Here is a 12,123-nt window from a genome sequence, read left to right on the forward strand (position 1 = left end):
TGGGAGTACAGGTAAATATACAACAGTCCCTCAGAAAATACTGAACAAGACCTGCATCATCTTGACATCTTGTTCACAAAGATTCCAATTGTGTCGTTTTATGAGTGTCTAGTCTGATGCATTGCAAAATGGAATTAAAGAATAATGCGTTGAAGAAGACATTGGGGATAAGGTTTATTTCCAGCTGTACATTGGAAGACCTATACTTCCTCAGCTTCTCCTTCTTCCTCGTCAAACTCTCCCTCTTCCTCGGCGGTGGCGTCCTGGTACTGCTGGTACTCCGACACCAAGTCGTTCATGTTGGACTCGGCCTCAGTGAACTCCATCTCATCCATACCCTCGCCAGTGTACCAGTGAAGGAAGGCCTTGCGACGGAACATGGCTGTGAACTGCTCCGAGATACGTTTGAAGATCTCTTGGATGGCTGTGCTGTTACCAATGAAGGTGGCAGACATCTTGAGACCACGTGGTGGGATGTCACAGACGGCGGTTTTAATGTTGTTGGGGATCCATTCCACAAAGTAGCTGCTGTTTTTGTTTTGGACGTTGAGCATCTGTTCGTCAACCTCTTTCATGGACATGCGACCTCGGAACATGGTGGCCACGGTCAGGTAGCGACCGTGACGAGGATCACAGGCTGCCATCATGTTCTTGGCATCGAACATTTGTTGAGTTAGTTCGGGCACAGTCAAGGCACGGTACTGTTGGCTTCCTCTGGATGTGAGTGGAGCGAATCCAGGCATGAAGAAGTGGAGACGAGGGAAGGGCACCATGTTAACAGCCAGTTTTCGGAGATCGGCGTTCAACTGTCCAGGGAAGCGAAGACATGTTGTTACTCCGGACATGGTGGCGGACACCAGATGGTTGAGGTCACCGTAGGTGGGTGTGGTCAGCTTCAGTGTCCTGAAGCAGATGTCGTAGAGGGCTTCGTTGTCAATACAGTAGGACTCGTCAGTGTTCTCCACCAGTTGATGTACAGACAAGGTGGCGTTGTAGGGCTCAACAACTGTATCGGACACCTAGAAAGGAAAAACATGACTTTATTGAATTACTTCAGCTGGATCTTTGTGTCCCATCTTCAACAGCAACATACATGTTAAAGATATTATTCTGAAATGACCAAGCAATGTCAAGGAAATAATTTACAATTGATTTACGGATTCAATATTCGAGCGAGTGAGAGAGTGACTTAAGCTTTACGTCGCTTTTTGCAATATTCCAGCAACATCGTGGCTGGTATTATCCGATAGTTTCAACATACCTTTGGCGATGGCACAACTGAGAAAGTGTTCATGATCCTGTCGGGGTACTCCTCCCTGATCTTGCTGATGAGGAGGGTGCCCATGCCAGACCCGGTGCCTCCACCAAGGGAGTGGGTCAGCTGGAAGCCTTGCAGACAGTCACAGCTCTCCGCCTCCTTCCGGACAACATCCAACACGGAGTCTACCAGCTCGGCGCCCTCTGTGTAGTGCCCCTTGGCCCAGTTGTTGCCAGCACCACTCTGACCGAAGACAAAGTTGTCTGGACGGAAGATTTGACCGAAGGGACCGGATCGGACAGAATCCATGGTTCCGGGCTCCAGGTCCACGAGAACAGCACGGGGAACATACTTGCCACCTGGAAAGGATTGACCATTCAATGCATCAGCTTTTGATGCTAAAATGATATGTATGTAGATTGATACAATTCTTACTTTACCTCTACAGTTAAATATTTCTCTCTAACAATTCATCCTTTCTACTTGAACACCATACACACCTGTAGCTTCGTTGTAGTAGACGTTGATTCTCTCCAGTTGCAGGTCGGAGTCACCGTGGTAGGTGCCGGTGGGGTCAATGCCGTGCTCATCAGAGATCACCTCCCAGAACTGAAATGAATTAATTCATTTATACCATGTATGCCACCAAATAACGACAAATTTAAACGTACATACATATCATACATCTACCCATGTGAGCGATCTTCTATTTAGTTTAACGCATTGGTACGTGGCCCCACTCCACAAAACGATTGTAATTCTTACATGAACTTACAGACGTCTAGCTGGTACAAAACCGATTACATGTATAGAGACATGTTTTACTTCGTTTGTCGACATCAAACATAATGATAGGGTATTAATGTAGCAACGTTCAAACGTTTTTTTAAAGATGGAACTCCTAAAAACGAGACATCAATATCAACCCTAATTTACACTAGATTTAAAACTCTAACAAACATGTGAACCTTTTGTAACAAAGTATTGTTTATCCAACTATAAGACCTAGAATTTGTGTTCTACTGAGACAATATATACCATATATCATGTTCATTACAAAGTCGAAGAACCTCTACTCAAACCCACCTTAGCACCGATCTGGTTGCCGCACTGGCCAGCTTGCATATGGACGATCTCTCTCATGTTGAAATTTGGTAGATTAATTGCACTTGCACTATTGCACTTGAGTTGTAACTGACTAAAACAAGAAGGATGCTGTTTATATAGGCAACCATGCTGTAGTGTTACCTGGTGATTGGCTGACGTTTGTGTTGCGGGTAACTACCAACAAATGGCATGTTAATCCGTTTTAATCGCCTCCGGATTATCACCAGATTAGCGAGTACTACCAGATCTGCCTGCTTTGGCCCAGCGTAACCTTGATTCGTGGATATAAGGGAAGTGCGGCCCAAATCATATTTTAAATGCACGATTTCATTTTATATACTCACTGATTATTTTATTCACTGGTTCAACAAATTGAAAATCCCTAATATTCCACTCGTGAATGAAACGTTTGTTTACCGAAGCCATTTGCAGTCATCACCAATTCGTGTGCAAACAAAATGTGATGTCACTTTGTTTCGTGGATTACGTAGTTGGTTACTTTTATCACTATGTACGACATCCCATTGCAGTAAGTATCGACACTTGGAAAGCAGACATTGAGATGTGAGAAGGTTGGGTTTTTTTACTTGACATTTTGGTTGTGGTGGTGGATTGAATTGGGTTTAACGTCGTGCTTGAGAATATTTCGCTCATATGACGACGTGTATGCGTGTGTATGTGTATGTGCGGCTGCTTGTACTAGCCCAGACTGAAGCTGGTTTTTATAGTGCTAGAGCACTGAGATACCATGCCGCCGTGAAGCATGAATACCCCACTCAGACCCATTATACTGACTCCGAGCCGACCAGTCCTTGTTGTATCCATTAATGCCGAGCGCCAGGCAGGGACCAACAAGTACCATATTTTAACGTCTTTTCTGATGACGCGGTCGGGGATCGAACCCGCAACCTTCCGCACTCCGGACGGACGCTCTAACCACTACACCACGGAGGCGGTCACTTGACATTTTGGAAAAATAAAACTTGGTATTATTGGCATTGGTGATCTCGGGCTATTTATCTCAGTGCTGGACACATTGGATTTATTGTATTTACATGTAATGCAGAGATTCGGAACATTTTTGTCAACGAGGCGTGGCACTGAGTGTACATCAAAAGTACCGCTCCGTGACGTCATGCGAGACTTAATTTATGAGATAGCATGATAAGTACCGTGATCCACAAATTAAGGTTTTCCACGAATTTAGGTTACGGCCCTGTATTGATTAGATCAGAGGAGTGAAGGATTTACAATATACCCTGGTTATAATGCCACCGTTTGTCCAGGAGAAAATATGGCATTATATCCAGGGTGGCATTATAACCAGGTAGGGCAGTTAGAGGCCTATGCAATCAACAAGGTGATTGAGCTGATGTTTCCTGTAGTGCGCCTTGAATGGATCTTATTGGGTGTACAGGAGACTTGGCTTGTTGGAAGTGTACTTTAGAACCTAGTTAATGAACAATATTTTTACAGGAAATCTCGACTATCAAATAATGCGGATCATGTCGCGTGGATACGACTTTATTCCATTATGTTCATGTGTTTTCTGATGAAGCCGAACTTCCGGGACTGCAGGACGAGGATGGGGAAAATATCAAGAGGCCGGTTCTGATATATATTTTTAATACAATGTAAAGGAAAGGTCGTTAAGTTTGTCTTTGTGACGACAGCCTACTTTTGACTGAGGTGAGGTGAGGTGAAAGTGGGTTTAACGTCGTTCTTGAGAATATTTCGCTCATATGACGACGTGCATGTGTGTGTATGTGTATGTGCGGCTGCTTGTACTAGCCCAGACTGAAGCTGGTTTTATAGTGCTAGCCCACTGAGATACCATGCCGCAGTGAAGCATGAATACCCCAATCTGACACATTATACTGACTCCAAGCCGACCAGTCCTTGTTGTACCCATTAATGCCGAGCGCCAGGCAGGGACCAACAAGTAACATATGTTTAGTCTTTTGGTATGACGCGGTTGGGGATCGAACCCGCGACCTTCCGCTCTCCGGGCGGACGCTCTAACCACTACACCACGGAGGCGGTCCAAATAATGACAAAAACATTCTCTTTTTGACAATATTAGAAAATATGCAACATATGTGTGTTGGCTGTATGTATGATTTGTGAGTTGTCTTTAAGAAACATTTCACTGTTTCTGAAGCTGTAGAGCAACAGTCTAAAATACATTTTCATCGTCTACATAGAAGCTGGTTTCACCTGCCTAGATCATACTTACAACTAGGTTAACAAATGTTCGAGAAGAATAACGACATTGAATGTTCTAACGGTACCTCAATAAAGACTCATCAAGATAAAAAACAAAAAAACAAAATTGTCTCAAGACTACATGAACAGACACGGAAATATTGTCGATTACCCGAGATAATACATTGTACATATATGGTTACCAAGTCGAAAACTTGGTACTAGATGATACCTTCTCCTCGTCCTTTATAAGTGAGTGCGTTTAGTTTTATGCCGCACAAAGCAGTATTCCAGCTACATGGCGGTTGTCTGTGAATAATCGAGTCTGAACCAGACAATCCAGTGATGAACAGCATGAACGTCCATCTAAGCAATTGGGAACCGATGACATCTGTCAACCAAGTCAGCGAGTCTATACACTCCTCCTGACACTGACATCGTAGAAACATTAAAGTGAGTGAGTAAGTTTAGTTTAATGCCGCACTCAGCAATATTCTAGCTGTATGGCGGCGGTCTGTAAATAATCGAGTCTGGACTAGACAATCCAGTGATCAACAGCACGAGCATCGATCTGCACAATGACAACCAAGTCAACCAAGTCAGCGAACCTGACCACCCGATCCCGTTAGTCGCCTCTTACGACAAGCATGGGTTACTGAATATCAACATTCTAACCCGGACCTTCACGGGTCAGAAACATTAAAACAGGGTATCCTTGGGGAAAGAAGAAACTGAAAGAAGTAGTGGTTCAATCCCTCCTAAATTTACAAAAACAGAATGCAAGCGTTGTAAATATCATCTTTACAGTTCTATTTTTTTGTAAATATTGTTACAAACTGAAAATGCATCCCAAGTCATTAGCAAATTACATCAAATTCCTTATTTAGATTTCTGATTATTCACATAAGTACTTAAAGGTTGGGAAAACTAGGGTAAAATAATGTCGCGACATAAGGCAGACCAATAGAGAGATGTGAGCAATGGTGACAGAACGTCCCGAGTTACAAGGAAAAGGCACTAAGCATGAAGGACAGAATGTATTGATTCCACATTGAAGCAATCGATAAGATAAAAGGAGCGAGTAACCGATCACTGCTGTCCGGTATTTTTCGACTTACGCCACACATAAATTTAAGGTCAGATACAGTTGTTAAATAAACTAATCAAAACGAACATGTGACCAAGATAAGGACAGGTTCGAACCATTTAAAAAGACATGTTTAACACTGGGAGAGCAGTGCGAGTAGAGCGAGCTCTACATTTTCATTAGCAGTTGTTTTCATTATCCAATCCACGTCACTCATTTTCGAGTGTGGTACGCCACACATGAATTCAAGGTACCTGGTCATATGTTGAAGTTGTACCTAACGAGATCGAGTGAGACAGGGTAAACCTATGTGAGTATAGAACTTGGTGTTGCGTTAATATTTGGATGTATGTGTGCCAGTACATGAATGTAATGTGGTTAGTTAGGAGTCGTGGTCATCCAATCCCTAGCTCCTGTACTTAGCATCCTGCAACGGACCAAGTGAGTGAAGAGCCTGATCTGCCATCTACCCTGACAACGTGGAACGGTCCTAATTAGAAGGTCAGAAAAATATAAACAGGGCAATAGTAGGGACTTTTGGAAGTACATCGGTAAAAGAGTCCCGCCATTCCATGGAGGTAATTCACGATAGTCCTGTTTTGGAACAGTGGAAATCTGACTATAGTTCGTTATATAATTCTGATCCTTCCGGTCTTTTTGATGATCCCTTTCAACAGCAAATTAGTGAAGAGTTAAATAATAAAACTATGGACATCCCTCCAGTTCACATTAGCAGTCTTGAAGCCCCTATATCACGTGATGAGGTTATCCCCTCAGTTCTCCTGAACTTAGCATCCTGCAACCGGACCAGGAGAGTGGACAGCTTGAGCTACTATCTCCCCTGACAATGTGGACGGCCTTAAATATTAGGTAATGGTAAATTCTCACGAGTAATCGTGACAATACGCAACATCCAAGAACAGTAGTGAATCCTGATCAACCTGTTTCATCAGAAGATTCCTCATCATGGATCATATTTGTATCGGTACGGTATAACCATTGAACACTGAATTCTCTTGACTCCCTTTCAACTGTCATTGAACACCGTATCGCGTTTCACTGTATTTCAATAAACATCACTGTATTTGTACGCATATGGTATCCCAATGTGACGCACTATCGGCAGGTCCCTTAGATCGTAGTATAATGGTTCTCGAAATATGAAATTTGGACTTGGTCGTGAAAACGTGGTCCCAAGCATGGCCCAAGCATGGCCCAAGAATGACCCAAGCATGGTCCAAGCATGGTCCAAGCATATGTGGCTGCCGAAATTTACGTCGAGGTCGTGATGGCTCCTGTAATTCAACGTAATGATGAGCAATTTGGACCGTCTGTGTCGAAAAAACCTAGAACGTGTTTCCGAAAACTGTGGTAGTAACAATCCGATTGTTGCGACGACCAGTACAAACTCTGGGATGTGATTCTGCGAGCACAGGGTGAAATGAAGTCGGTTTTTTTCAGTGCTAAGTTCGCGGAAAACGAAGAGATTATGTTGAAACAAATGAGGACAGTTTTGAGGGAAGAGACAGAGAAACTGAACTCGAGTTTGACGCACAAATAAGTAAACATAACTGTGATCACTTTGTCAGTTACAGCTTATAGCTTTCGGGAATTCAATCCAATACATGACACAATACTCAGTTCTGGCCATGTGCTCCAGCCATACGTTTTAATGAGAGTTATCTCCCCTGGTTACATGTGACATTAGGATTCATATTCGGAAAAGGATTGGTAATACATGACAGTAACCACAAATGAAGTTATTTGAGGGTCCTGCAACTTACAGATGTCCATGCAGTGGGTGCTGAGCGGAGGCGACGAAAGGACAACAAACCAGGTGTTATCACTGCTACTCTCGAAACAACCGAGCAGAAGGCCAAGCTGTGGAAAAACAAAAAGAAACTGAAAGAAACGTTTGCGTTTAAGGACATTTACATTGATGATGTCATGTCTGATCATTCGGACAAATATGCACAAACTGATCAAAGAGGTAGGAAAAGACAAACAGCTGAAGTTCAAAGTTAGACGGCTTGTGACAGCCCCTCAAGGGGACAGATTGCGGTTCAGGCTGTGGAACAGTTGTGGGTTATGAAATAAACAATGCCACTTTAGAAAGTGGTCAAATGTAACATATGTCATACTTGGGATTACACTTTCTTTGTAAAGGACAAATTCTAGTACTTTTTTAGTTGAGTCCCATCCGGGATTCGAATTCTTCACAGCTAAGATATATTTACCACGAATGCCGAGTGTCAGTAGTTTATACCTTAAACAGTCTCTGTTGACACGATCGAATGTTTTCATTGCATCTATGTAAGAAGATAAATGTAGAAGACTTGACCGATTTCCTGTTATTGATAACCGAAACGAGAGTATCGATATGTTTATATGCATGATACATGTACAGACTATGGAAAATTATCGTATGACACTGTGAAATCATGTGTTAAACACAATGGTGACTTATCTGGCTTTTTTCTATGCTCCCTGAGTATTAAACAAGGGGAAGTAATGTCACCGATTATTTTCTCCCTATATCATGAATATATTGTAGTAGCACTACAGGAAAATATCGACGCGGGATTGCTGCTTGACTATATTAACCTTTTTGTTCTACTATTTGCGGACGATGGTTCTCATATCCGAATCCCCTGGAGGTTTACAGCTATGCCTTAATACGCTTTCCAGTTATTGCACAGACTCGAGCCTTAACGTTAATGTAGACAAAAGTAAAAGTATGGTTTTTCGTAAAGGAGGGACGATTCGACCGGAGGAAATATGGTTTTACAAGGAATCTCAGCAAGGACCTTATACGCATTTGATGCAAAATCCGCTGTTTAAGCCATAAGTTAAATGTTCAACAACAACGTTATAATAATAATATAAATTCCAATGTATTGATATGTGACAAATGTGATTTTAATGTTACACTGGATGAATTTCATGTTTTACTTGTGTGTCCATTCTATTCTGTACAAAGAAAACTGTACTTACCTAGTTATTACCACACGTTTCCATCAAGATTAAAAGTTAAACAACTTTTAACAACAACAAATGCACATCTATTGAAGTCAATAGCATTATTTTTAAAGCATAACTTGCCTGTATGAAAATGAACTAATTACATTGTTTTTGTCTGTCCAACCGCACAACATTGTTCTTATATGTTTGTACTAATTGCCATGTGGCCTCAAATACTGAATAAACTTCTTCTTCTTCTTCTTCTTCTTCTTCTTCTTCTTCTTCTTCTTCTTCTTCTTCTTCTTCTTCTTCTTCTTCAGCTTGAAGTTGTTGACCAGTTTAATTATCTAGGTATAGTGCTTACATACACGTGCTCCTTTACACAAGCTTATAGAACCCTAGCAGGCAAAGGTCTTAAAGCTATTAATGCTCTACTTAAAGGTCACATGCAGCAAAAAAAATAAAATAAAATTAAAACACAATTATCACTTACTCATGACATATAATATACATACATACATACATACATACACACACACACACACACACACACACACACACACACACACACACACACATACATACATACATACATACATACATACATACATACATACATACATACATACATACATACATACATACATACATACATACATACATACATACATACATACATACATACATACATACATACATACATACATACATGGATGTCAATCTCAACGGCACATCGTATTGTCAATCTCAACTCCCTGGGGATCATACAACTCTTGCAGCCACTAGGCGCACCGAGTTATTGTGGCATTCCCATCCTTACGAGGTACCCATTTACAGCTGGGTGGACTGGGACACATAGTCACAGTACTTTGTCCATGTTTACTGCACGTTGCTGTACCCGCAACTGGGTGTTTGCACGTATTCATGTGGCCACCATCTGGTCATATACCAACGGATTCTACATTGATGATTATGAAAAAACAAATAAACAAAATTATAAGCGTACAATCGCAAATCAAAAGTGCCATATTTTGTACTTGTGTTTACTTCCCTCGAAACGAAGCATCCGGTATACCGAACCCAGTCAGAGCGGATGGGCGTGCACTTAAGTGTAACGAAGGCTTTCATTGGCTTCTTCATTTGCCAATATACTAGGGCTCTTTGTGTGTGTGTATAGGGATGTTGGGTTTTGTAAATACATGCTCATTTTTTGTGTATAACAATTTGCAATCAACAGACATCATAACATGTCATGTGTTCAAGTATCACCCCTGACTGCCTGTGTAATTACATAATGTGACAGAAAAAGAACTCGGGTGCACGAGCCATAAATCAATGCGTTTTGTTTATGGTGTATAGCCTGATAGGTGTTAAGTTCAAATTGCATGTGGTCAGTGATCGAAGTTGTGTATTGCATATTGTCATTAGCAGACAGGCAGGCAGACACATAGGTGTCAATAAAACAGACATTGAGTTTTGTATGTGATATAGGCATATCTTTATCACAGTTAGAAATTCTGACAATGCTAAATAATGACGTTCTTTTAAGTATCGAACTGAGAAAGTGACTCGGTAAGAAGAACGTGTGGTGAAATAGTCAAATGAAATTATATAAACAGTTAAATCGGTAATCTAGTGTCATAACATATACAAGCTCGCGAATGAATTGCTGGCCCGAGATGTTTATTACTGCAAGCTGGGACCACAAGTTCGTTCGTGTTGCTGAGCTTTTTTCTTGACTACGTGGCTGTTATGCATACTGCCTTTCAATCTCGCCACTAAGTTAGTAAACAACGAGGCAAAACGGTCAATTTTAGTACAATTACATCGATATTACACCAGGTGCATACAGCGACCACTCCCTGCTCGAACACATAACATGCGGTGTCAGTATAATTAGTCGCTTTATCATTTCAGATGTGTCAATATTCTAATTGTGACAATACTGCCCTTCCTTTGTTAGTCTTGGCAGGCAATAGTTTGAATGGTGTCAAATATATTTTCGGTTTTCCATGATATTGAAAGGATGTCCTTACCATATATTGAGATGCTCTATTCTTGACAAAGAGCCGGCTGCTACTTGCAAAAACTGATTATTCTCGATACAAATGCAATCATATATAAACGTTTTCGTCACGTCATATAATCGGTATATTGATGGATGTTTTCACATCGTGTGTTTTGACAATCAGAATTTGAAAAACTTGACATTCTCGATGGCATTCAAACACTTTTGATTGAGGCAATGTTGGGAATGGAGCTGGAAAAGGGCTTAACTTTAACGGACCAGTTATATTTAATGTGACATGTTGTAACTTACAAAGTGATATTAAGGTAGATATAATACTAATCTATGGATTTATATACCCACGTATGATATGATATTGAACAAGACTAAAAAAAGGTAGATAATTAAATTAGTTTCATGAAAAAATATCCGAATGATTACATTATGATACTGAAAGTGTAATCGGCGGAATATGGTGATTGTGTATACTCTTATTCTACCGACCTTCACCTCAGAGAAATTGCCGAATATGTACAACAATGTTGACGTATGACATCACTACCGTTGAGATTTCTTAAAAAATGGCGGCTGACATGGGTTTTGCGAGGACCCTTCTCTTGATTCAGGGATCGTTTGTACATAAATATGAGATGTAAGTAATCAGAATGATTCTGACTATCTGTGTATTGTTACATGTTTTTATCGTTTTCATTTTAAGAAAGAGAAGAAGCGGCCAGAAATGCCGATTATTACCGTTGTCGTTCAGACCTGTTGTCGGAATTGAAGTAAGTCCTACACAGAGCTGGGATCATATATCTTTGAAATATATATGCAAACGTCTGGAACCTTGTGTTCCAATACAAGCGTTCGTAGCGCTGCGACATTCGCATGCCTATGATAAACTATAGAGTTGGTCTCAAACATTGACTGGATTACATTCTCATCGTCAGCAGAGAAATTTCGACTTCTCTTTTTCCTTGGGGTGCAGGCGACATTTCGCGATTCCATTGGTAATCCGGAAGTAAACAGAAAACGAAATTGTGGGATATATGAAAGCTAACCAGTGACGTTAACCACACTATTAAACTTTGACGGCGACGTTAGCTAACGGCATGACTAACCATGTTTTGAACAACGCATATTTCACGTTCGGTTACCTAACGGCCGGTTAAGGATTTAACCAAGCACTGGACCCGGTTGTTCAATACTCGGTTATCTTAACCGTCGGTTAACTCCTAACGGCCGGTTAAATCCGGACCCGGTTGTTCAATACTCGGTTATCTTAACCGCCGGTTAACTCTAACGGCCGGTTAAGGATTTATATGAGTTAACCGAAGATAACCGAGTATTGAACAACCGGGTCCAGTGCTTCATACATGTGTTTCACCGCTATTCATGATTATGTCTGTGATACAAAGTATGATAGTGTCTCATGGGCCATTTGGCCGGGTGATGTACTTTTTAACTGTTTTTTGTTTTCTGTGTGACACCTTTTAG

The 12,123-nt window shown here is 41.1% G+C and overlaps 1 protein-coding gene across 1 annotated transcript; it reads right to left on the reverse strand.

Moving 5' to 3' along the window:
* Positions 1–200: 200 nt before the first annotated feature.
* LOC124284516 (tubulin beta chain-like) lies at positions 201–2,401 on the reverse strand. Its single transcript, XM_046720600.1, has 4 exons — positions 2,345–2,401; positions 1,759–1,867; positions 1,262–1,617; positions 201–1,019 (listed from the first exon to the last, which is right to left on the reverse strand). Exons 1-4 carry the CDS (start codon positions 2,399–2,401, stop codon positions 201–203), a joined length of 1,341 nt encoding a protein of 446 aa, XP_046576556.1.
* Positions 2,402–12,123: the final 9,722 nt, after the last annotated feature.

Source organism: Haliotis rubra, unplaced genomic scaffold (assembly GCF_003918875.1).
Source record: "Haliotis rubra isolate DU_JTF1 unplaced genomic scaffold, ASM391887v1 Scf338, whole genome shotgun sequence".
In the NCBI taxonomy this organism is placed as follows: domain Eukaryota; kingdom Metazoa; phylum Mollusca; class Gastropoda; order Lepetellida; family Haliotidae; genus Haliotis; species Haliotis rubra.